At 42.0% G+C, this 27,260-nt stretch overlaps 1 protein-coding gene and 1 non-coding gene across 3 annotated transcripts in view; one reads left to right on the forward strand and one right to left on the reverse strand.

Annotated features, from left to right (window-relative positions):
• Positions 1-501: 501 nt before the first annotated feature.
• On the reverse strand, positions 502-638 carry LOC111757344 (small nucleolar RNA SNORA2/SNORA34 family). The gene has a single exon (XR_002791715.1). It is a non-coding gene; the product is annotated as a small nucleolar RNA SNORA2/SNORA34 family (small nucleolar RNA).
• A 24,695-nt stretch (positions 639-25,333) lies between these two features.
• Positions 25,334-27,260, forward strand: part of Cwh43 (cell wall biogenesis 43 C-terminal homolog) — a 59,256-nt gene continuing 57,329 nt past the window's right edge. The window contains exon 1 of one of the 2 annotated variants that reach the window (XM_063240451.1): positions 25,334-25,454. In XM_063240451.1, coding sequence (XP_063096521.1) covers positions 25,412-25,454 — 43 coding nt within the window. In that variant the 5' untranslated portion in view covers positions 25,334-25,411. Of the gene's footprint in view, positions 25,455-26,891; positions 27,176-27,260 lie in introns of those variants that run through there. The other variant, XM_013154267.2, reaches the window with a different exon arrangement.

The following is a 27,260-nucleotide window of genomic DNA, read 5'->3' on the forward strand; positions in this document are numbered from 1 at the left end:
AAAATTTTTTTATTTTAAAGGAAGTATAATTAAACACAATAAAACAGAACAAAATAGGATATAAGAAAGCAATGTAAGAGATATAAATTTCAAAGCTAGATGACCTGAGATCTTTATTATCTATCATATTGTCTTTTGTTTTTTTCCAAATAGATGTCCATGTTTTCACATACAGAGAATTCATACAAAACAATATAGTATAAAACTGATCCAAACAGAATGTGGAAGGCATTTTAGGTCTTCAAAACCAGAAAATAGGAAGTCACTAATGGCTGTCATAAAGTCTCTTGTTCTCTTCAAAATAGTTGTCCATACTTTCATGTATATTGAAGTTCAACAAAACAAAACAGGCGGGGGGGGGGGTTGCTTGGTTTCCTAGTGTTCCAGGTCCCAGCATGGTGCAGGTCCCAGTAAATGCCGGCACCACCCATTCTGGGCCACTGAAGCCTGCTATGCTCACAGATGCTCACGGTGGTGGGAGCGGTGTGTGTGTGTGCTTCAAGTTGTTTCTTTCTAATGAGTTGACAGTTTCACTGCCCAAATTCTGAAATGGCCAACAGACCATACAAAGACATCTCTTTAGGCTCCTGCTTGAAACCAACAGCTTCAGGAAGCTGCTGGCTTTGATTCAGGGCCAGTAGTTTTCGTTTTTGAACACGAATGTTTGTAGGTTATGTAGAACTGTTGCTAGGAGACAGTTTGTGTACTGAGTTTAATAAACATTATTAAGTGATGCCAGGGATTGGGCTAGACATTGGGTAGGGGAGGAGATGTAGATGAGGCAGGTTCAGTTTCAGGAATGTTCTCATTTTGCAGGGAAGTGAAGCCAGGCGTGAAGACTCATTAACACACTTTAATACTCTGTAAATGACCAAAGAGCGTGGGAAAGAATACAAGAAGACACTATTTCTGGTCTAGAAGGGTGTGGGTGACTTCAAGGAGGGAAAAACTTTTGAGATGAATTTGGAGCTTGTGTAGACTTTTGACAGGTGGAGGTAACTGGATGTGGAAAGGCGCTGACAGGGAGGAAAAGAACCATACGAGCAAAAAAATAGAGATAGAAAGGGGAGATCATGTTTTTGGATTTAAGTATGCCCGGGGTTTAAAATATGTTACAGGCACTAGTGGAAGATAAAGCTAGAAAGAGTTTTTAAAATTTAAATTTAAATTTTAAATTTTTTATTTAAAAGCTAGAAAAGTTTTTAATAGGACAACAAGTCAATATCCATTTAATAAATAAATGACAGGTTGTAGTCATATTTAAAAATTTTTTTTATTATTTTGAAGGTAGTAAAATACAACACAACAAGACAGAACAAAGTCAATTGAGCCAATGCAGTGAAATTGGTATAGAACGCCACAGCAGGTTACTGGGATAACAGTAATAGGTATCACCAGTATATATCAGTATCTTTACAGTAGTTATCTTTTCAATCAGTTATAGCAAAATCAAACCAAATATAGAACATTATAGAACTTATCAAAACAGAATATTGAATAGAGCAATACAATTAATCAGAACAAAGCTAAACAGTGATAACAATATTTGCCTTCAAAGAGATGGTAGAAAGAAATCCCCCCTATTTGCTATATTGCATATGGTCAGCCTCCCAAGAGATGCTCAGACCTCTGGCTCCCATTTGCTAATGGGGGGGAGGAGAGGTGGGATGTTTGATTCTTAGCCTGCGTGCTGGTAAGCTCATGGCTGCTTACCAGGGAGGTGAGCGGGTTGCTTGGTTTCCCAGCGCCCTAAGTTCCAATGTAGTGCAGATCTCGGGAGATGCTTGTTGGTTCTCAGCCTGGGGTACCCACTACTTGCTCAAGTCCAGGTTCTAGTCATATTATAGTGGTTTTGAATGTCAAATTAAGGAATTTGAGTCTTTTACTGTAAGCAATATAGGGCAGTAGGCATTGAAAATTTTTAATCAGGAAAGTCACATCAGATTTATGTTTTCAGAAAATTAACTTAGCCAAATTAAAAAACAAAAAGAAAAAACTGGTGTGGATTCTAACAAAGCTCCTAAAATATGCTAAGTGTACCAGTGGTGGTGATTTTAGCTGACACTCACTCTTGGTGCCTCTGCCTCTCTGGGCTGTGGCCTATTTCTAACATAATAACCATCATGGACACACTGTAAAGTGTTAAGAGTTACAAATTCAACGTAAACTTAAGAACTGCTGTAGAATATAAAATTTTCCTTTAAAATACATTTAAGAGGAAATATTGAGATAATTTAAAGGAAAAAATATCTGATAGACTGGATGGATAAGCAAAGAGCCTACAGTTGGCATATAAGTGACTGTAGTCTCAGAAACACTGGACCAGAGGGACGGAGGACAGAGGATGACAGCTGGTTACTGGCTCACAGCTGCTCAGTCCACCTCTGCGTAGTCAGCAAGGTCATGACCAGTCTTGCATTGTAGTGTGACGTGTTTGCAACACTGAGAACACCCCAAGAGGATGTTGACATTTTCAGCCTTTTATCTTCACTGATGCATGACAGTCTGTATTCCAGTGGAAGGCTTTTTGGTGTTAGGGAGCAAACTGCCAACAATTTATAAGACCACAGCAGTCCTAAAATATCAGCAAATGCCTCATCCTGTGGAAGGCAAATGTTAACATTCTTTAAAGTGAGTGGGTGGGGAGGACAAGTAACAAGCAGGAATAATCTTTGGTCTTTTCTGTCCAGAGGCAGCCACTCAGCCAGGAATTCATCCTAGCCGAGTGGCTGGAGGTTGTCCATGTTTGTTATGAGTATCCTGTTAACACAGGAAAACGAAGGAAATCTGTCCACAACACTAAAGGCATAGAATATTCAGTCAAGGGCCTGAATCTCACAGCAATGTCCTGCATGAGTCCAGGTGAAGACCAGAGCTCATGACAATGCCTCCCACAAGTCCAACTGGAGGTTTAGAGCCTGCAAGAAGGACTCACGCCAGTCTCTTTTGCAGATCCATGCTGGTGGATGGATCTGTCAGCGGTGAAAGCTAAAAACTCTATGCCAGCAGGGTGAAGGAGCTGTGCTGGTGGGTTGAGGGTTCTATGCTGGAGCTGAGAAGTCACACTCACAACAAAGACCAGGGCTGTCCTGAAAAGCACTACAGGCATCCTCAGCGACATAGAGGCCCTGAGCTCCTCCAACAATAAGCACAGTTGAGTGCATGCCAGGAAGCCAGCATGATGAGTTCATCCTAGAGACCAAGCGACACACGTCTTCCCCTCCAGAGCCAGGAAGCAATGCTTGATGTGAGGATCAAAGCTTCTCCAGGAGGACCATCGACTCAAACAGCAACTCATAGGAGAACCCACGACACCTCAACACCATAATGCGCCTTTGTTCTCCTTCTCCATGTCTCTATTTATGCTGGCAACTTTCCTCAGGTGAAACATCTATGCTCAGCACCATGGTGATTTAATTTTGCTGACGTTAAGTTGACCACCAGTTTTTAATGTATAACAGCGTCCATAGCTCTTTGCCTCTGGGACAAGGAAATAAAAACTAAGGGGCAGTCATGGAAACGAGAACCTTTTCACTGTATACTCATTTGAATCTTATAAAGTTTTATGATATGCATGTATTTTCTGTTCAAATACAAATTTAAATATTAACTCAAAGTACTAGAGACTCATATCCGAAAGTTGACTAAGGCTAGCAGCCTACTTTCATTAATGTTTTGAGCAAGTCTTTCTAGTCTTTTTTCTTTTTCTTTTTTTTTTGCAGGGGGGGGTCACTGTCATATAAGTACATACTTTTTTTAAAAATTTTTTTTTTATTATTTTGAAAGAAGCGAAATACAACAGAACAAGATGGAACACAGCCAATTGAGACAATGCAGTGAAACTGGTACAGAACCTTAGAGCAAGACACCAGGATAACAGTCATAGGTGCCATAGCATATCTCATTATCTTCACAATAGTTGTTCTTTCAATCAGGTATAGCAAAATCAAACCAAATACAGAGCATTATAGAACTTATCAAAACAGAATATTGAATAGAGCCGTACAGTTAATCAGAATGAAGCAAAACAGTGATAGCCATTCTACCTTCAAAGAGATGGTAGAAGGAAATCCCCCATTTGCTATTTTGCATATGGTCAGCCTCCCAAGAGATGCTCAGATATCTGGCTCCCATTTGTTAAGGGAGAGAGGAGGGATGGGATGTCTGATTCCCAACCTGCGCACCAGTAGGCTCTCAGCTGCTTACCAGGGAGGTGAGCTGGTTGCTTGGTTTCCCAGTGCCCTAAGTTCTAACATGGCGTGGATCTTGGGAGTCACTAGGTGGTTCTCCCCCTGCGGTGGCCACACTCATTAACACCCATTCTAGAACATTTTCACACACACCCCCCTCCCGTGCACCCTGGCTATCATTAATGTCCTTGATGTCTCTGTGGATTTGCCCCTAAGTTAGGCCATCTCATATTCCGTGAGTGGGATCATCTGACACGGTCTTTGTGACTGACTGCTTTCACTTAGCTATTTTCTGGGTCTGACCTTACCACAGCCTAAAGTATAAGGAATGCATTTTCAAAACTATTTTCTTTGTGAAAATTTTTTTAGTTAACTTCAGACAGGCACGGCCATTAGGCCTTCTTCCCAGGGAGTGGGCTGATTTGTGGGTGCTGCCTCCTCCCCTAGCTGGCACATCCTCCTCTCTGCTCTCCCCTCTCCCACTCTCTGCCTCTCTTCTTATGGAAAATTCCCATGTGCCTGGTCAGCATTCTGCAGCTCTTAGCACACCTCAGCTCTGACGTCCGTCCTCTACCTTATTCCCTTTCCAGCTAAGGTTCTTGTTTCTTCCAGGCTAATTTTAAAAAACAAGAAGGAACAATCCCTGCCCACCTCTTTTTTTTTTAGCACATAGCTTTCTCATCTGTGTCTGCTGACCAATCATAGGGAAACTTCCCTTATTTGGGAATGATAGTGGAGGACTTTTTTTTTGGGCAATGTTATGCGAAGGACAGGTAAGCACCTCTTTGGGACACACTCAGAAAATATCTATGGAAGAAGCCATTCACAAAAAATATGTGTCATATGATTCTATTCACAGAATATGAGATGGCCTGACTGGGCAAATCCACAGAGACAAAACTAAGATTTCCTGAAATAACCTTGAAGCATGCATTTACTCAGTCACGGAACTATAAGACGGTTGGTAGAACATAAAGATGAGAAACTGAAAACTTCATCCTAGTAGCTTATATTTGGGTGGAGTTTGTTTGTTCTGTTTTTGGTATCGGGAATCAAACTCAGGACCCTGTGCTTGCCAGGCAGGCTCTGGCTGCTGAGGTATATCCCCAACCCCCGTAGCTTGAGAAGGAAGCCAGGGCATTCTTGCACACTGTCATTTGTTGGACTGTGTTCCTAGATGGTAAATTCCTCCTGGACTGTAACCATGCTCTGTAACCCTGCCCACAGTGCTTTGTACTGAGTTGCTTTATTTTCATAAGGATGCCCACAGGAGGTGTGTATAAAGTGCTGAGCAAGGTCAGATGAAGGACAGAGAGGAGAAGACTTCGAGGTTTGTGTGCTAGGCTATGAAGAATGAGTAGGATTTGAGTATACATGAGTTTGGCTGGAAGGAAAATTCTAGAAAAAGAGGAAATGTACAGACACAAAGGGCAGGAGACTTGGAAAGGGAGTCCTAAATAAAGAGGATGATTATTAACTCTCTAATAGAGGCGAGGGAAGTTACAAAAGAAGAATCACTTAAACAAAGGTACTATTTCAAGAAGGAAAGGAATGGGAATGGAATTAGGGCCCAGAGGAGTGTGTAACAGGTTTGGACATAAGATGTAAGTTGGAAACCCAAACAGACATAAAGACGTGAAGCTCTGAGATATTAGTAGGTCATACAAATGAAAGTATCTGCAGATATCAGATCATCCAGGGTATAATTCAATGAATTTCTTAAATGTATTGGTTTATGTCGGATTGCATGTTTTCATGATTTATAGTCTATTAGAATTAAAATTAAATATAGCATCCATTCATTTCTTCATCAGCTAGTCAACAAATCATCTTGAACTGTGCTTTAGACTTGGCATGTAGCAGTGTCTAAGTCAGATAAAATGCCTGCCATTTTGAACACTTGTGTTTATTTGTGTGTGTGAGTGTGGGAGATAAATAGAAATCAGTAACGAGGGCTGGGGATTTAGCTCAGCGGCATAAACACCTACCAGGCAAGCGCAAGGTTGTGAGTTCAATCTCTAGGACCAAAATTAAAAAAAAGAAGTAACAAAAATGTGTGTCATATTATCAGAAAGAAGTATAGTTAAACTTTATTAGTTAAGAACTACTCAAAATAATACACAAACATAAATGATGGCTATTTTCTAGCTAACTAGATCATCAACCGTTTCCAGTACAACTACTAGAAAGGCGGAGGAGAGAATGAGCCATGCAAGCTAGGAAGATAGGGCGGAGATGTCGGAGGAAGTCCTGGGGGAGACCAGAAGCTGAAGGGAAAGAGTGGCAGAGGTGGCCTTGGCTGGGAGTCTGGCTTGGAGGTTCCTGGTGGCCTCACTGAGATCAGCTGTCCAGGAGCCCAGAGGACAAAATGAGTGCCAGGGACCGAAGAGAGAGTTGACAATTAGACCGCGAGGAATGAGAATCCAGTTCAGTCTTTCTGAGAGTTTTCCAGCATGAAAAAGAGCGGCTCTGGATAACTCAGGGGGAGCAGGGCAGAAGAAATCGCAGTGTGAAGTTGGAGAGCTGGAAGCTGTCCTGGTCGATCAGACGGGAGAAAGTGAGCGAAGCCGAGTTCTCTCTCTATCTCCCCTCGGCCAGTGCACCCATCTTTACCACGGAGAGGAGACTCAAACTTAGAGTTATATCCAACCAGAGCATGGCAATATTGTTGTTCTTTGAGTATGTGTCGCTGATGTTTTAATAATAATGTTCTCATGGAAAAGGGGCAAAAAGCTGTATAACCTGGTGTCTGGGTGCCCCAGCTGGTGAGCCAGGCTGCTGAGACCCACAGCTGGCCATGTCACTTACAGGTGAGTTTAGGTGAGTGTGTAACCCGGCTTTCTGAGCCTATGACCCGTACCTGAGATAATCGAGTTACACTGTGAAAAGCTTTATTTTGGCTTACAGCTGTGGAAGTTCCAGCCCATGGTGAGCTGGCCCTGTTACCTTTGGGCCTAGACCACGCAGCACACTTGGTAGGGATGAGTGGCAGGCAGAACTGTTCATTCCATCAGCAGAAAGCAAAAGAGAGAGGAAAAGGTTGTTTGTTTCCTTCAAAAATGCATCCCAGTGACATTTTTTTTCTTTTCTTTCTTTTTTTGGTACTGGGAACTGAACTCAGGACCATGCACTTGCCAGGCAGGCTCTTGTGCTGCTGGGCTATATCCCAAACCTCCCAGTGACTTTTCTTTTCTTTTCTTTTTTTTTTAAATTTTATTTAAGAGGAAAAAGAGAAAAACACAAAACAAAACAAAGCGGTGTAAGGGTACACGTAATACAGAACTACAAAAAAAAAAAAAAAAAAAAAAAAAACCAAAACATAATAGTAAGAAATCACCTGCTAATAGATTACATATTATCATCTTGGAAATAGTTGCTCAAATCACAGTATCAAAGAATACAAAGTGGACATTCAAACAGAGAGACTGCAAACAGCTGTGTTCAATGATCCAAAAACATTAATATAGTCAGCTATTTAACACCCCTAAACACACTTGCTGTTATATCCGTTAGAGCTCTTTTTTTTTCCCCCTCTCTTTTTTGCAACAAAATTTACACATTTTGGATTTTATTACTCCTTAGTTCTTATTACTTTTTTGGGGGGGAGAGAATAAAGTCAAATATGGAAAACAAAGCTGTCAGTCAAAACCAAGGATAGACATAGCACATGGTGTAGAACAGAGTACAAGGTTATCAACAATGGTGATCAACGTTGTCTCTTGTTTCCTTAAAAAGAATTGTCTATCTCATTAGATATTATAAAGTTGGACAAAACAGTAGAGAATAAGACCAATAAAACTTAGGCATTGTAAACATTACAGGACTTCCAAAGGAGACAACAGTCAAACCAGAATGGGCATCTTAGTGAATCTTATTGCCTTCAAAGTAGTTGCCTATACCCTCAAACTTGATACTATCATACAGAATGGAACAGAGTCTAATCAGTCAAAACAAGATCGTGGGAGTATTACAGGACTTCAAAACAAGTTAATAGGAAATCAAAAAGAGTTACTATTATATATCCTAATTTTTTGAAATTTTTCCCCTTAATTAAAACAAACATAAGAAATAACTAAATAATTTTTTTAAAGAATAAGGGAGAGATTGAGATAAGCTCCAACATGGCATGGATCTCAGGAGACACTGCTAGTTAGCCCCCTGGAAGGGCTGCAGGCTGCCACCCTGCCTCCACTTACAGGGAGGGGAGATGCTGGCTTGGCTTCCCAGAGTCCCAAGCTCCAACATGGCGTGGATCTCAGGAGGCACCGCTAGCTCTCCCCCTGGAAGGGTTGCAGTTGGCCAAACTACTGCTGCCTACCAGAGAGGGGAGGTGCCGGCCTCCTCCCAGTGACTTTTCAATAGGACAAGGCTTCCCACCTCCCAAGGAGACCACAGGCCGGGGACCAATCTGTGACACAGGGACCTTTAAGTTACATTTATGATCCAGACTGTAGCAGTAAGTTATTTAATGTCTCTGTGGCCCAACTTTCTCATCTGAAAACAACAACAATAATAGTATCACTCCAAAGGATTTTTGGCAAGCATTAATCATGTTAATAAAAGAATGCGAAAAACTTTGAACAACACCCTGCACAGGCACAGAACGATGCCTAGGGTCATATTAACTTTTACAGATGGTGGTCATCGCCAGGACCTTGGGTGTCAGTGTTGGAAGGACTTTGGCTGTGACCTTTCCACTTGTCACCGTCCCTGTTGCTGTGCTGATGGCTTTGGCTCTATTCATCGACATGAAATGCTTTTAGTTTTGCATGTAATAGATCCTGCAAATTAGCATTTACTTTTCAAGATTAGAAGAGCTGTTCCTAGGTGGAAGCACAATTGTTTTTCCTGCAGGGAAGGAGTGAGAAGATGCCTTTAAGGACAAACTAATTTTGCTATAGTAAAGCTCTGAAGCACAGTGCTGATAATGTAAAACCAAATAATTACAATACGGGTAAGGTATGCTGTTAATTGTATAGGTGTTTTAAATGTATGGAAGCTATATTTATGGTTCATATCTTTAGTAGCATCTTTTTCTTATAAAATACCCCAAAACACCACCGTGAAACATCTGATACTGCACAGTATACAAAAATAACCTTTAATGTTGCTCTGTTTTTTGATGGCAAATATAGGCTGTCGTTTGAAACTGCTTTGCCTCACTGACACCTGCTGGTCAAAACAAGTACAGCCCACATTCAGGCAGCCACAGCAGTGACTCCCAAAGGTGGCAAAAAACAGGTCCTCATTTCTTCCTACTGAGAAAATTCACCTCTATTTGACATATCAGGAACAGGTCCAGGCTCTATGGGACCTCTGGCTTATTCAATTTTAATAGCTACTGTTTTAAAATGAAAGAGTATTGAATTAAAACCACAACATCAGATTTTGAAGATAATAGATATTTTGGAATAAGAAACGTCAAAAGATCATTTATTTGAAAATGCTTATAATTATCACAAATACTGCATAATACAGAAAAATAAAATTTAGAAACATAAATTAATTGTCTTATCTTTCTAACACTCCCCCCACTTATGTTAGAAGAAAAAAAATTCTGGGGTGGCATGTAGCTCAGTGGTAGAGCCTTAGCCTAGCATATGCAGGTGCTGGGTTAGATTTCCACCCCCTGAAGCAAAATTCTTTGATTGTTGTTTTCATAACAGATTATTTTAAAACACTTTCAATGTGACTAATAGGAAGATAATTAGGATTTTCCTCTCTCATGGTTCATCCAAACCTGATCACTATTAATAGTGGAGAATTTGTCTCAACTTGGTAATTCATTAGAAGCAAGTGTTTTAAGGTTTGTGGTCAAATTAAGGGAAATTACTGTCATTCACAGATGTGCTGTAAGATTTCAGAATGTTTGGTAGTTTTCTTACACAGACACTGTTTGAACTGTCATGTCAGCACTTACTGATCAGCTTATGTCTGGGACTTCCCTGTAGCAGAATGATGAGTTTTGTTAGCGTTTCACCTGGCAGCATTTTGTGACAAATTAGCAAGAAATTTAAATTTTATATGTTCGCATTATTTACTGTCTTGTTATTTTTCTCTCATTTCTGACACAAAATGTCAAATACCCAAAGTTAAAGGGAGGGAAGGTTTATGTAGTTCACAGTTTGTAGAGGGTTGAGTCCATATCGACTGGATCCAAGGCAGGGTGGCACATGGCAGAGGGGCAACAGTTCATGGTAGCGGAGGATGCAAAAGCAACAAAAGGACAAAACAAACCTCCTTCTGCCCCTTCTATCATATCCAGTCTGCTGGGATTAGGGCTGTGCTAATCCAACAGTGGACTGATCCAGCAGTCACCCACCCTTAATCCCAGCACTGTGAATTGATGGAAAGTCTAGATTCAGTTACCTTCAGAAAAGGCCCATCTAAAACCGCTTGAGGCTTTGGGGGGACATCTAGACCCGAATCATAGCATTTACTTTTCCTCAATAATGGGATTATCAAACAATCCAAAAACATTTATTTTGTATTTGAAATTTGTTCTTTCCTTTTGATGAACTACTACCTTTGGGATGATCTAATTTTTTGCTGGGGGGGGCACAATGAACTTTTCCATATCAGACTAATTTCTTGTGATTCATTTCTTCATAGTACGCACTCTTATTTCACATTCTATTAACTTTTTAAATTTGAATTTTCCTTCAGATGTTTAAATAAACAAAAAGTCAAATGATGTCTTTTGCTTCTTACCCAATTTCTCTATTTAGAAAATAGCTTTCTAAATTACAGCTAAAATAGCACCCCCTTCCCACTCCTCCCCTCCGGGTGCTTTATCTTTCTCAGGACCCCCAGCTGCCTGTGGCCGGCCACCCCAGTGTCTCTAACATGAGGAAAATGTGACAGGCAGACAGGGAGCTGGAGTGGAAGGAGACAGGTGTCTAAGGCAGTTGTGGCTAAAGTGTCTCACTGTTGAAAATTCTGTGAAAACATGGCTGCACAAGCCTCTCGAAGGGTTGCTAGCTCCAGGGGAAGCCTGCCCTTGTAATAAGACTTACTCTGTTCCCCAAGCAGGTGGTAGTGGGCAGGATTTAGGAACAACTTTGTGTTTCTGCTGTTTCTATCTGTGCAGAAAATTGCTTTAAGGTAGATTGGGTGATGGAAAGTCAGTTTAAAACAGAGAAAAGCCAGAACTAGGAAATTTTTAAAAATGCGCTTTTTAAGGTTTGAACTACAAACCAAGAGACTAGCTTGTTTTTTTTTTTTTTTAATGGGTACTGGAGATCAAATTCACGACCGCCTGCTTGCAAGGCAGGTTCTTATGCTGCTGAGCTAAACCCCACCCCCTACTAGTTTGGTTTTTCCCTCTGCAATAATTTGACTTCAGGTCAACACTCTGCCACTGAGCTAAGTGAGTCTGAGGAAAGAGGATCACAAGTTCTAGCCCAGTTTGGGCAACTTAGCAACTTAGTGAGACCTTGTCTCAAAACAAAACAAAGCAAAGAAAAACAAAGTTTAGAGGGCAGTGCAAAGTGAGTTCAATTCACATTACCACAAAAAATGAAACCAAACCAAAACAAAACAAAATTAAAACTTGTGAAAATTAGTTGTAATCAGTGTGGTCATATTTTATATGTGTGCCACTGGGTTGGAAAGTTTTGGTATTACTAAATGGGCCAAATACTTGCTGTAAAAGGAGTGTCGTGCCATTAAGTTTTCTTTTTATCATTGTTGAAAATTTATCACCTTCTAGGGAAAAGGGTTATTTTTTTTCTGAATTTTTTTTGGTAGGGGGAACTGAACTCAGGACCTCATGTTCGCCAGGCAGGCACTGTGTGGCTGAGCTCTACCCTTGGACCTGGAAAGGAGTATCTTAAAAATAATTTCAATTACAAATAAAAAGTCCTTTCGTTATTATCTGCTTTTTTGTATTCCCAAATGCCATTGTCCCTGGAAAGACATCTATACAATTGCCAGCAGCCAGTTTTGCATTTTCAGATTTGTGAAATAGACGTGGGACTTTGGTTCATTTGCTCCCAGAAGGTTCTGGGCTCCGTGTGAAAATTCATTCCATACCTCTCCTGAGAACTGGATTCCTTCAGACACACCATTTCCCTCTTCTTCAGGGCCTCCAGGACAAAATACTTCCTAAGTAGAGGGAGCAGACCAAATAACACTGCCACACGAGGACCAGATGCAGGACCCAACCACCTTTCTCAGTGGGCCTCCTGTTTACAGCTGGCCCTAGGAAAATATCCATTCTGTGGACAACCCGGCAGATGCTTGGTGAGGCATGTCACACTGCGGGGTGGTGGTGGATCTTAGCTCCTAGGACAATGACAAGGGTATGTGTCTGGCCTCTTATGCCACCACTTTGTGCAAGTCTCCCCCAGGAGGAGCTGATGTTCTGAGACCCAGTTGCTTCCTTTCTGCCTTTGCAATCAGTCTGCCAAGAGCATGTGCTCTGTGCCCTAATTGGCCACACATACACTCTGCACCTGTGGGTGAGGCCTGTGGTTTTCCAGGGCTGCCTCGGCAGCCTGGGTGAGTCACCTTAATTCTTGGATAGGAGATCCATGGTTGCTGCATATCTAAGCCACATGATCCTGTTTGCCTTGTACCAGGAACGAAGCTGCTGAATGTTTGATATCCATCTGCTTGATATGTTGTATTTCTCAATTGGTTCAGAGATCAGGTACCAAACATAGGAAACAAACTTAGTTGTTTAATCTAGAAACTATAGAAAAAAATACAAATTTGCCAAGGATAATACACACACAAAAATCTTTCATCCAGCACAAGTTGCTACACCCTCTGGCTGAGTCACCACACAGGACTGCTCATGGATTTAACTACGTATGTTTAGTTGATGGGTGGATTGCAAGATTTTCCTCTAATTGTTGGGATGGGAGGGAACAGACAGGGAAGGGAGAGGAGTGGAAGAGCAAGCAAACTGGAAACCCTTCGGGGCAGACTGGTGCTGGACTGGTTTTAACCTGCCAGGGAACAGTGAAGGACATGATCACATCTACTGTGTCCTGTGCGCTCAACTCAGCAAACTCCACTTGAGCTTACGATTCAGGGCAGCTACATTTCATATCCTTTGTCTCCTTATAAGTCATGCTTGACAAAACTTCTTTTGATCAAGAGAGGACTCCCTGAGCCCTAAGTACAACTTCTCTTTTCCTGAGGTGTTTCCTTTTCTGGGTGTCACTCAGTTTATTTTTCACTCAGAACGTCCTTCTCCTCGTTTCCCTGATTCCCTCTGTTACTCCCAACCACCTGCCTCGATTAGTGGATGTGAGCTTTTGGTCTACAAGAAGGACCCTCCTTTGCCACTTTTGAATCTGTTTCCTACCTGAGCAACCTGCTGGATTTCCTTTTCATCCTCAAATTTTCTCTGCAAGTCTGCTAATTTGCCTGTTTCAGCTCAGACTATATACTCTTAAAGAGACTATAGTTTTGCATCTTTTAAAGTGCATAATTAACAATTGTTTAATTACTGGCCAAAGAAAATGAGCAAGTTTCTCCCCAATTTTGGAAGACATATCAGATAAATCTAGGAATAGCTCAAAATGCTTTACCTTGAAACATCACACGTACTTTGTTTTCTTCCCTGTACATACCAATAGTTGTTTTTTGTTGTTGTTGTTGTTTTGTTTTGATACTGGAATTTGGACTCAGAACCTTGGGTCTGCAAGGCAGGTGCTTGTGCTACTGAGCTATATCCTCAGCCCCATCCGAGAGTTATTTTAACATTAAAATATTATGAATTGCTTAAGCTGAGTAAACTTGATGCTCTGAGATGTAGGAGATGACCTGGGTGACTCTCCTTGAATTCAGAACAATTCCTTCAGCGTTGGTTAAACCGAAACCTGTCTCCATGTACTGATACGTACAGAGCTGGCTATGCTATTTCCTGCACCCTTCAATTGGCTCTAAGCAATGCAAATAAAGCTAGCCAAGGTACTGTAATCCTTGAATCAGCTGACAGTTTCTTGTTTTATTGCACCGTGTTCCCTATAAACAGTAAAGCACAGCAGGGTGGCAGAGTCACATAGCTCCAGGAACCACCAAATGGGTTTGAGCCTCAAGGTAAGAGGTTACGACTTTCCAGGGCACAAAAGTTTGTATGTCAGAAACTGAAGCAACAGCCTCCTAAATCATTCAAATGTTACAACTGAGTTACAACTGGTCTTTCTGGGTACCCTTCCTCCTGCATAGTGCAAAGGTCCTTTCTCTCCTCCTGGCCAGCTCTGCTCACATTATTCATGTAATTACTGAATGTCTCAGTCGATCATCCACAAGCCACTCCCTTCTTCATGAGATAATAAATTCTGGATGAAGCCTTGGATCAGGACCTTTATTCTGTGTGTGTATCCTCACCTGGATCTGACTCCGGACCCCTTGGCTGCCCATAACTTTGAATATGTCTTAGTGTCTTTATTCTTGCTGTTGGTGGTGCTGAAGGTGATAGATTGGAATTAACTCATTGGGTTTCCAATAACGTTTCAGTGGGATTACAAGTCTAAAATTTCTTGAGCTGTGAGGAAGACAAGAAAAGAGATTTTATTATTTGGATTACACTATACAAGATTTGGCTTACAGTATGAGAAGTGTTGAATTGCTGTATTTATATATCTTCTTTCCTATCCACTGCTGCCTACCTTGCTGTGTATCCTAGATTGAGCAGCATGATTAATAAACGCTCAATAACTGTATATCATATAAATAAATGAGTGAAAATCTGACAATGCTGATGCAATTTTGGATTTAGGTAAATCTTTCTAGAACTTATGTATGGGTCACAGGCTTCACAGGAAGCTGACTCCAAACACGATGTAACTGATATTTCATCTGTGTTTCTCTCAAGTCAGACCAGTTAGAGCGTTATGGAAACATTACACAGAAATGAATTAGGTGGGAAACAGGGGCTTCCAAAGGTAAATACGAAGCACAGCACATCAGTAGACCATGATAGCCATGACCTGCCACCCTCGTATCCTTGCAGAGCTCAGCGCCTGAGCCTCTCAGTGCCCAGCACATCGAGCTGTGCATGTCTGACCACTGAGCCTGGGGCTCCTCCCTACTGGGACTATGTCATGCTGGTCACTTTGCACCCAGGAATGAGGAAGCCCCTCGCATCCAGAACTCCCAGGAAATATTAGGAGGATGAATGAGTATAAACGTTCTGTCAAAGGATCTGCTGGATCATGGGAAACATCTTAACATACATTTCATGTGTTCTGTGTTCTTGCAAACAAAATAGAACAGAACAGAACAGAACCTCGTCCTAAAGTCACTAGGAAGACAAATCCTGAGGCACCAAGGAGCCAGCCCCTCACTTCCTTGGTCCTTGGTTCTTTGTGCCTTTAATGAAAGAATTCAATGAAGGCACACAGGCAGCAGTGCAGAAATGTAGGAAGATCTGATATATAGATACTGAGAGAGTTATGCCTTCAAAAGAAAGAGGGCAACACCACAGCAGCACCTGCACTAACCACAAGCTGGATATCTTTTCATGCACTCAAAAATTAATCCTGGGCTTCAGAGACAATTGTGATGCTTGCAGACATTTTTACTCAGAACTTAATTTGCAATTGCAAAGTGTTTGTTGTTTTTAGGTGGTCAGTTTCCTCAGGGGCTTTAATCATGTAAGCAATTTATGAAAGATAAGTTCTTAATTTAAACCAGTTCCCAGCCCAAGACAGGAGGGTCTTTAAAATGTTTTCCTTCACTGATATCAGTGGGCTGAGGCTATTGCAGCCAGGAATTCTGTGTGTTTGGCTCCAACTAGATGGCCAGGTGGCCAGCTATCAGGAGGACTGTGTGTAATGTGTGAATTTAAAATGTCATCGTGCACTGGGATTGCTTTAGACCTAAAAAAGGATGATAAATGCATTGTACGTTGACATCTTTCTTTACTTAACTGACAACAGATGCTATTTTGGACCTGCTCTTTGGCCATCAGGCACCCTACTAATTACCTTCCTAACATCAATGATGATCTTGCTTATAAATCTAAATGAAAGAAATCCTAGTGTTTATACTAGGATGTGATTGGATGTTTCCAGAGTTTCTTATTTGACTTTTACGACACTGGGGCCAAAGTGACATGTTCCCTTTCATGTCATTTTTCTGATACATCTTTGCAGAATGTAATGGTTATATTCATTGTGGTGAGATGGTACAAGCACACCTTTCTCTTTTGCAAAAGATCCATCTCCCCATCTGTTACTTTGCTCATTAAATTATTTATACATTGGATTTTTCCTATTAGAGAAACCAGACAATATTTAAGCTTGTGTGCTTGATTTACTTCATTTGACATTATGGTCTCCAGATACATCAATTTTCCTAGAAATAACTCAAGCTTATCCTACTTCATAGCAGCGTGGTACTCCATTATATACAAATACTACATTTTCTTCATCCCTTTATTGATGAACATTTAGGCCACTTACAAGACGTAGCTATAATGAGTTGTGCTGCTATAATCATAAATATGCATGAGTCACTGTAACATGATGTCTTTAACTCTTTCAGGAGGATCCTAGAAAGAGAGCAGGGGATCAAAAGGAATTTCTACCTTTAGTATTTTGAGAAATCTTCAAAATGATTTAAATATTATCAAATGATTTAAATATTGAACTCGTTGACATTACCACCCATGATGGAGAAAGGGACCGAAGTGGAATCTGCCTTTTGAGGACGGTGAGCAGCAAGGTCCAAGAAGCCTGGATTTCTGATGGCCATGGAGCCGGCTGACCATTCCCTGGCTCATTTGTGTGAGAGATTTCAAACCCCGTCTTGCTCAAGTCACTGTTGTTATGGGAATTCCGTCACATGTGACCAAACCTTGGGATGAAGCATTGCGATAAGGTCTTTCCTGTTTGGCTAATGTCTCCATCTCAGTGGACTGTACTAACACACACCAGATAGGATCGTGACATTTGCACGCACATGAAGCTAAAAGCAGCAATACAAACTTACTTCTGCGGGGGTAAATGAATTGAGAGGAGGATGTGGATCCTATCATGGGGAGTTTAACACAGAAAACAGGTGAGGAGTTCTCAGATGAGGCTAAGGGGAGGATGGTGATAACAGGCGTAACTGTTGAGATTTAAACTTTCAAATTCCATAATGAAAATCAATGTCAATGTTTTTATTGTAAATCAAGGAAACAAAGTAAACACTGAATATACAGATAAGGGACTGGCTGAATGTGAATAAGGGAATTGAAGGATGGTAAAGAGCAGGCTGAGAGAAAATATTATACTCACTACCTGACTTTTTTTAAATACTAGCAATTGAACTCAAGGTGTTTAAACTGAGTTACATCTTCTTTTTTTTTTTTGTCTTTTTCATTTTTATCGGTACCAGGGATCGAACTCACAACTGCCTGCTTGCAAGGCAGACGCTTATGCCGCTGAGCTAAATCCCCAGCCCCTGAGTTACATCTTCTATCCTTTTTATTTTTTATTTTTTTATTTTGAGTTAGAGTCTCACTAAATTCCCCAGGCTGGACTTAAACTGATGATCCTCCTTCCTCAGCCTCCCAATGTGCTGGATTTGAGGCATGTACCATCTTACCCAGTTTGCTATGTGACTCTTAAAACCATGTGCTCCTTTGGCCATCATAAAAATTAAATTAATGAAATAAAGTTTTTGTCTGTGTAATTTAAGTTCCTTGGAGAAGGTAGATGGAATGCAAGAGAAAAATAAGGGGAAAGGGAGACACACATAGGAAGAATTTCCTTAGGGAAGGAAATTCTTATCTACACATGAAGGCACTCCCTGTAATGGTGGCGCTCCGGGAGGCTGAAGCAAGAGGGTCACCAGTTTGAGGCCAGCTTAGACAAGTTAGTGACTTACTGAGACCCCATTTCAAAACAGATAATTTTAAAAAGTGGCTGGGGATGCGGCTCAGTGTGAAAACCCTGGATTCAATTTCCAGTATTAAAGTCAAGAAAAAAACCCACCAAAACCAACTGAACAAAAGACCCCAGAATTTCTATTGAATAAATGGCCACATAGGATATGAAAGCTGGACACTTGCCTAGTGCAGGAGACCTTACCAGGCTCCTGGTCTGCCTGGCTGACCTTTGCGGAGGTCACTATGATCAGTCTGTCCCACTCAGTCCTTCTCTGTCCCTTTCTCAGGTCAGCATCATGGTGGCTGCCCGTTTCCTACTTTCCCTCTACTTTATTGTCATGAGTGTTTCTCCCATAAAGCGCTTCCCTTTCTAATTCTGTCTTGGCTGGTGCTTCCTGAGGGACTTCAATGGACCCTCCTCCCCTGGAGGTGGTAACGGAAATGGTAGCTGAAAAGCTCAAATCTGGGGCAGTGGTGGCTTTGGTGCTAGTGGCACAAGTTTCAGAAGAGTTGAGTTGCTGGGAAACGGCCTGTGCCTGGCACCTGGGGCTCAGTGCCAGGGACCCCTTCTCTTCAGGGCAAAACACAGCTGGGCTCTCAGCTACTGTTCCCGGGAGTTTAGGCCCAGGGTCCCCAGTGATCGATGGGATTCACACATGGGTTGGTGTGTGTCCAAGGCTCAACTCTTAAGGGGTGCATTATGCTCCCCTTGTTTCCAGATCAAAAGAATGAGGTGATTTCAGAGGTAATCTCAGCTGAAAATCTCACAGGAGGCTTGAGGGTGGAAAGACTAGATTCCAGCCTGAACTGGTGCCTCAAGATGGTGATCACTGAATAAATATTCATCTAGGGAACATATCAGTTCCCAGAAGAGGAATGAACTGAAACACTAAATTCTTATGACTTATTTCCCTTTCTTTTGTATTTGTACCTAAAGGTATGTACCATGAATGCTCAGTGATATTCTCCTTCATTTCTATACTGGGTTAATCTCGGAGTGGGGGTTCCCTTGCATATATTGGGGAAGGCGAGGCTAGTGGGTGATAAGTGAACCTCATCACTTCAGTGACTTTATACATTCATACCTACCAGGCTGGGGCAGTGATTCAAGTTTATGGGCTGCTGTCCTCTTTGCAGTAGTAAAAGTGTTTGTGTAAAATTGCTCTAGCTTGAATTTTCTCTAAGCCTTGTAATCACATGCAGAAAAAGAAGGAGAAAAGCAAGAATGATTCATATCTCTGTGGTCCCATTCCATTGGTGAGACCCCATGGAGACAGAAGACCGCATGGAGATGTCTCGGTAGCTAAGAAGTCTAGCTCCCAACTGGCAGCTCCTTTGCAGTGCCAACTCTACTCGCTAGATACTGGAGCACAGCATGATGCTTGGCGACATAACCTTCTCTTCCACAGGGAGCTTCTAATTTTTTCCCACTGTCTAAGTCAAGGGAGCCATGCACAGTCATAAGTTGAAACCAACTAATCTCAAACAAAACTTGGCGATGCCAGGAAGACTTTAGCTAAAGCCAGTCAAGAATCATCTCTGTTAGAGAAGTTCATTATTTCTTTCATCCTGTCTATGACTCCTAAACTTTCTTTTGGATGAGCTGCAAAAAAAAAAAAAGGGTACATTTTCTAGGTAGGGAGCCCATTTACTTGAGAGTGACCATGAACAAAGCAACCTAAGTAACTTTTATAAAGGGAATAGTTAAGTAAATGATACACAACCATACCACGGAATTACATTACAGCTATTGAAGATCTCATTACAAAAGATCACTTACTGTCATGAGAAAAAGATCCTCAATAAAATAGGCAAAACAAAAACATTTAATACAAATCTAAAAACAAGTAACTACAATTAACAAATAATTACAGGTCAGTTATGCATTAGAATTGAAAGAACCATACATTGCAATAGAAAAGAGAACTGCAATAGATTAAATTATTATTCAGAGTATGTTCTACCTCTTTTGTGTAGATACTGCCGTAATACATATCTGAGATAATCTACTTGTAAAAAGAAGTTTATTTTGGCTCACAGTTTTGGAGGTTTTAGTCCATGGTTGGTTGGCGTTTGTTTTGTTTTTTGGCCTCTGGGGAGGCAACACAGGGGGCAGGAAGTGTGAAATAGGCAATATCGCTCACCTCACCGTGGCAGGAACAAAAGAGAACAAGAGGATGGACTGGATTTCTAACACCTCCTTTTAAGGCTGGGTCCTTTGTCCCTAGGCATCACCTCCTCAGGGTTCCCTCACCTCCCAATATGCGAGGACCAATTTTTTAACCTATGGGTTTTGGAGGATGTTTAAGCAAACCATAGCACTATTTCGTTGCAGTTGGTTTAAACTCTGAGTTTGCTTTATTTTTCATGCTATGCATTGAACACAGGCCTTGTGTGTCCTAGGCAAGTGCTCCACCACCAAGCTATACCCCAGGCCACTGGGTTTCCTACGTGTGTGTGGAAATGATATGGTTCTCCCATGAGACCTCCAGCGGGGGCTGCTACCTCAGCCAGGGTCCCAAGTTCACACGATTGGTTGCAGTTCTGGGTGACTGCAGTTCTGTATGACGTGCTATATAAGGAGAAACAGACTTCTGTCATCATCAAATATGAATTTAGCTTTTCCCAAAGTGGTAAGATGCTTCTAAAAAGTTAATAAGCATAATCAGGAACCTGAAATGGCACAAAAAAGTTTCTCCTGATTTTACTTCTTTAAAGAAAAGCAATTATTTTGTCATAATAACCAGAAGGCCTTTATATTATGAAGTATTACCTCCCAGTAGAGATTATTATCTTCTGATAAAAAGAAAATAGTCTCACTATGTTCTTACTGAATTTGTTGTGTTCACGCTCCAAGGATCAGGGGAGGAGGAGGATGGGGCAGTTCATTTCCAGGTAAAATTAGGATGCAAAGGACAATTTACAAGGGCTGATACAAATGCTGGTGTTTTTAAATAAAAATTTACTACTGTAAAACATATCCTTCAAAATATTTCCCTGATTTTGAGTACAATTATCCTTAATTTTAGCACTGTCTGAAATAGTCCTGGAAGTCCTCTTTCTTAAGTGTCCAGGTGCTATAAAAAATATGGTGACTGTCACTGCTGAGTGCCATCCAGTGAAAAGGCAGGCTCAGTAAATCATTATAGATTATGGTGTGTCCTCACCCACCTTATTCACCAGATCTGACACCGTGCACTCCGCCACTTCCCCAAAGTTAGAAACCACAAGGGTAAATGTTCTGAATCAATTCAGGACACGGAGGCAGCCATGACAGCTCAACTAAAGAGACTCACGAAAGAAGCCTGCCAGAACTGTTTCAGAAAGTGGCCAAGAACTATGGGCCAATTGTGTTTGAAGTGAAGGGCGTTAATGGCAATGTGTCTTTTATTATAATAAGTTAAAAAACATTCTTTGTAATTATTGATCATATTGCACACACTTAAAAAAAGAGATTCTAACAAAATGAAAGATCATGGCCTTTGGAAACAGGAATATTGTAAATATGCAAATCAAAGTAGCAGGTGAAAACTTACATATCATGAGTGCATTCATAGTACAGATCAAACTGGATATGACTGTTGACTCACCAGTTACAGAGTACTTATGCTCACCAGTTACAGAGTAATTCCAACCCTTATGCTGGAGTAAATGTTACATAATATCAGAAGTTAAATAGCAATGAAACTCAGTGGACAGCAAGGAAATTAAAAATTCATATGAGCATTCTATTTAACTTAAGATATTTTGGAGTGACATTAAAAGCAACTTCATAATTAACCTGCCATAGCAACAATAATTCAAACTACACTTGTAAGTCACATAGGAAAGTATCCTGAATCATGACAAAACTTTCCCACAATGTATGATGGGAGGATAAACTAACAATCGGAAAAATGATTGCAAATACAACAGAAACATTATCTCTCTGTAGAAGATGGGGTGGAGGTTCTGATGAAATTCTCCCAGGCACAGTGAATGCTGTTCCTGTCCCTGCACTGGGGGAAAAAAAAAAGCCAGCATGAGTTATAAGTGAAAGGGCCTGGGGATTTAGCTCAGCAGCATAAGCGCCTGCCTTGCAAGTGCATGGTCATGAGTTCCATCCCTGGTGCCAAAAAAAAAAAAAAAAAAAAAAAAAAACAACACAAAAAAACCCCCCAAAAACCCAACAAACCAAAACCAAAAACAAACAAACCAAAAAAAACCCCAAAAGAAAGCCTAGCGAAGACAATTAAAATGATTGCAGGATGGAGATACACTGGCCAAACATGTCCTGAAGACCTACTATGTGCTTAGGTCAAACATTATGAGAGACATGCAAATAATAACACAGATTCCCATTTCCTGAAAACCGTGAACCCAATTGGTGTTGGACTGTATGAACTGCTACTTTATTTACACCTCAAAACAACATTCTATGCAAAGCAGATTTTTATATTTTATTTCTGATTTTTTTTTTGGTACCAGGGATTGAACTCATGACCTCACACTTGCCAGGCAGGCACTTACACCACTGAAGTAAATCCCTGGCCCTGTTTTGTTTTGTTTTGTTTGTAGCAGAGACAGTTTTCACAAAATTTGGCTTCTTTTGCTTTCTGGGCTCACAGACCACATTTTCCAGAGCTTTTTTTTTTTTTAAAGTTAGCTGTATAAACTGTCAGAGAGGGAAAAAATGCTAGGACAAAAATTTAAGCTCCAAGTGAAGTGAACACACTTCATCCTTAGCACAAGTGAAGTGTTTTCTAGGACTCAGCTTTGAAAAGGAAAAAGCTTTACAAAGCATCTGCCAGACACACACAGCACTGAATTAGATGTTTCTATAAGTGCTGGAAAACAAAACATACATAGACAACAGGAAAGAAAATGCGTACAATATTTTTAGTCTCTGAGATCTTTCACACATTGAAGAGTGCTTAGTAACCGCTTTAAAACATCTTATAAAATAACTAGCATTTCAAAAAACAGACTTCTTGATATATAATTCACATCTCAGAAGACCCACTCACTTAACATGAACAATGCAGTATTTTCAGTATTTCAAGAGTTGTGCACCCATTGTTTAAAGATAATTTTAGAACATTTTCTTCGGAAACAAACTGTACGTACTGATCTTTGCTCTCTACTTACCTCAACAGCCCTAAGCAAATACCGATCTACTCTTGATTGCTATCACTTTGTCTGTTCTGAATTGGAATCGCACATGTGATGTTTTTTAATTTAGTGACTGTCTCTTCACTTAGCCTGATGTTTTCAAATTCAGCCACATCGCAGCATATAGCAATTCTTCCTTCAAATTGCTAAATAATTTTATATAGCTAGAGAGCTACCACTGAACATTGGAATTATTTTCAATTTTACATTCGTGCACAATTTTTTGTGGTACTGGTTATTGAACTCAGAGCCTTTGCACTGAGCTACATTCCCAGCCTTTATAAAAATATTTTTTTTCATATTTTGAGACAGGGTCTAGCTGAGATGTTAAATTGTCCAGGTTGGGCTCAAACTTGTGATCCTTCTTCAGTCTCCCAGAGTGCTCCGGTTCCAGGCATGCACTATCACTCCTGGCTGGGTACAAGTTTTGGGTGTTCCATTTCTCCTTGTCTTGAACTGGAATTGTTGAGTCACTTGCTAAACCTGTATTTAATTGTTTGCATAACTGGCAGATAGTGTTCAAAGTGCCTAATTCTACCAGCCGGGTACAAGCAGAGCTCCAAGGCTCCACACCCCTGTCAACATGTGTTTCTATCTGACTTTCTGAGTGTAGCCCTCCTAGTGAGTGCAATGTGGTAGCTTGTAGTTTTGATGTATGCGTTCGCAAAGAAATGATGTTTAACATATTTTCCTGTGCTTACTGAACATCCTGAGCTTATTGTAGAAAGGTCTCTTGGGAGTCTTTGATCATATTTAAATTGGTTTTTAAAAAAATTATTGAATTGTTTTTAAACACATCCTGGATACCAGACCCTTAGCAGACATTTGACTTTTCTCTTTTGAGATATAATTAGCATACCATTAAACTGACCCTGTTAAAGTGTGCAGTATAATTCTAGCATATTTTCATCACCCTCCAAAAGAAAATGTTACCCAATTAGCGCCATCCTTCCCTACCCCAGCCCCTGGTAACCACCAATGGGCTTTCTGTCTCTAGATTTTCCTGTTCCGGATGTGTCACAAACCGGCTTCTTTCCCTTAGCATAATATTGTAAGATTCACCCTCAGTGTGGCATGTGCCAGGACCTCACTTCTTTTATGACTGAGTAATATTTCACTTCATAGATGAAAACTTACTTATCTAGTCACTGGTTCTGAGAAGGATTTTGATGCCAGCTCTGAGGCCGGCAAACTTAATGTTTGTGTACATTAACTTGTGAGATAGGAATCCAATTTCCTTATTTTGCATATACATAGCTGTCTAGAACCCTTTGTTGAAAAGCATCTTTTTCCTTGTGTAACTGGGTGGGCAAGCTTATGAAAATATTTGATCAGAGACCAAAGAGTTGATTTCTGGACTCTCTGTTCTATCCTGTTGATTTACCCAGCAGTCCTGTGGCTTAGAATACTAGTGATTACAAACGACGATCAGAACTGCTGATGAAATCATAAGTAATTGTTTTAAAGTAATTTCATACATTTTAAAGGTACCTCATCACGTTCATTTAATTTTGCAACAAACTTTCCAGAAGTGACAATATGCCCTGTTTAAAATTCTCAGCGACGCTGGGTGTGGTGGCACACTCATGCAATCCCAGCACTCAGAAGTCTGGGGCAGGAGGAGGATCCCGAGTGTGAGGCCAGCCTGGACTACACAATGAGATCCTTTCTCGAAAAAAGAAAAAGGAAAAAAAAAAAAAAAAAAAAAAAAAAAGGCCGGGGGGGGGGGGATGAAGTAAAGTGCTTCGAGGAGGTGATAAACATGTTCGAGACACCTTAGGCTGCAACAATATTGGGCGAGAGATAACCGGCCCTGTTCTCTCGTGCGGTTCATTAGAATTTCTCCCACCTGTCCAGTACGCTTCCTGGCTTGGGGAAGCTGGAGCTCCCTCTCCCACCAGTTGCCTCTTCCCTGAGCAAAAGTTGCAGCGTCCCCAAAACTCTGAGGGCACCCGATCCGAAGAGGCCCTTGCTTCCTCCTCCGTCCTCGGGGCTGCTGCACCCGGGCCCGGGACCCCGGTATCAGCGGGACAGCACGGTCCGGCAGCGTGCACAGGCGGCGTCGGGCCCGGGAGGCTGGGCCGGTGCGCGCCCTGCTCCACCCCACCGCACCCCACCGCACCCCACCCCGCCCGCCGCGGTGCGCTCCCGGGCAGGACCCAGCGGAGCGCGCTGGCCAGGGCATCTGGGACGCGGACGCCGGCCGGGCAGACGCGGCGCGGGCTGGGGCTGCACGATGCCCTCCCCGGGGAAGGAACTCCTGCTGGAGACGCTGCTGGGTGAGCCGAGCCCGCAGCCCCCCGGGGCCGCCCGCTCCTGGGCTTGGCTGAGCGGGGTGCAGGCGCGCAGAGCGCGCTGGGCGCGCGGAGTGGAGATGCCGCCGGCCCCCGGGACCTGCGCCCCGGAGGGAGCGAGAGCCAGACCTAGACGGAGGGCCCCACACCGCGGATCCTGCGGGGCACGGGTGGGGGACGATGCGTCCGGAGCTCCCAGGGCGCGACTTCTCTGGGCTGGACAGCGTAACACCCGTGACCTTTGCATTTAACTTTGTCCAGTTCGGTGCTGAGCTGTTGAGGTCTAACTTTGAGAAGGAAATGGGCACTGTTTTCCCCAGGGGCTTGGGCAGCAGGGTCTTGGTTCTTGGGTTGGCACGGGTGGCCTTACTGGCTACAAGATTTGCCCACCAGCATCCTACGAAAGCTTTGCAGTTAGCGCTGGGGGCTGACTGGGGGTGATTCTGTCCGGTCTGTGTGATTGGAGAAGAGCTCGCCCACACACACCCCTGGGAAATGGCTACAATTCTGGGGTCCCTTGTAAAACGAGTATCCTCTGGCCTGGAAGGACATCCCCTGAGAACTCGGTTTTCCAGGAGCTGGACTCCGTTTTTCTGGCTTACTCTGTATCTTCTAAGGCAACAGTTGTGTAGGGGCTAACATTAAGTTCCTCCCATGCCAGGTGAGAGGTGGTTAAAAGTTCTGTTTTGCTGATTGAGAAAGGGAGATTGAGAAGTAGTTGGAGACAAAGGTACCACATATAGTAGTTATTAGATGGCAGCTTTTAGAGGGGGGACTGCTTGGTCTTAGGTTTACCCTGTGCTTGGTGACCTGTGTACTTCAGGCAACTTTCTGAGGTGTGTGTGTGTGTGTGTGTGTGATTTGTTTCGCACTTGTAAGGAGTAGAAAGAGTATCTATTTGGTAGGAAGTGAGGTTCTAGATGAATAAGAGAAGGTCTGTATTATTAATACTCAGCACAGCATATATTCAGTGCTCATTAGCATTAATTATCATTATTGCACAAGATGATACTGTCAGTTGTTGGCAGAGGTGTTGGAGACTTTTCAGACCTGGATGTGCCACTGCCTTGTCCTAAGGGCTGAGTCAAACTGCTGTATTACCAAGAAAATGATCGGTGCTTAATTGAAGAGCTAGTGGATGTAGTTTAGGGTTGGAGGAGGGAGTCTTGCAGTTTGTTGCTCCTTTTGATTTTCACTATGGTTCTCATTCTATACGTATGGGTGAGCTTAGAAAAGCGAATTTCACACACAGCATTCTGACCAGAAACCAGATTCAACTCAGATGGCTGGGTGGTGTTACTAAAGAGGCTGCCAACAGGGGTGTGGTGTGATTAAGAAACTTGCCAAAACCCTAAGCCAAGCCTGGACCTGAGGCTGGGGCAGAGAAGAATTCTGTTACAGCCTCTAGTGAAAGCCAGGAGCAGTGTAATGGTTGGTACATTGTGTCAGTTTGAGAAATTTAGAAGTTTAACTAATCAACTCAGCAGGGAGCCAGGGTCCTCACTGGTAAACATCCTCATCCTGTGCCAGAGGAGGAGGGCATGGAGATGGTTGGATGCTACACCAGCCCCAGGCCTCTGCATAGAACAGAAAGGAGGAAATGAAGCTTTCTCTCCCCACCTGTTTGCTTTTGTTACTCTGGTGTCATCTGTGCCATGCCACCCTGCTTGGAGCCAGCCGATTATGGACTGCAACCTCCACAAACTGTGAGTTAAATAAACCTATTCCTTCCTTAACTTTGAGTGTGAGGATTTTGTTTTAGCAGAGAGAAAAGTAACTAAGATAGGCAGG

Source organism: Cavia porcellus, unplaced genomic scaffold, assembly GCF_034190915.1.
Source record: "Cavia porcellus strain 051 isolate PalLab524CR breed Dunkin Hartley unplaced genomic scaffold, mCavPor4.1 scaffold_30, whole genome shotgun sequence".
Taxonomy (NCBI): domain Eukaryota; kingdom Metazoa; phylum Chordata; class Mammalia; order Rodentia; family Caviidae; genus Cavia; species Cavia porcellus.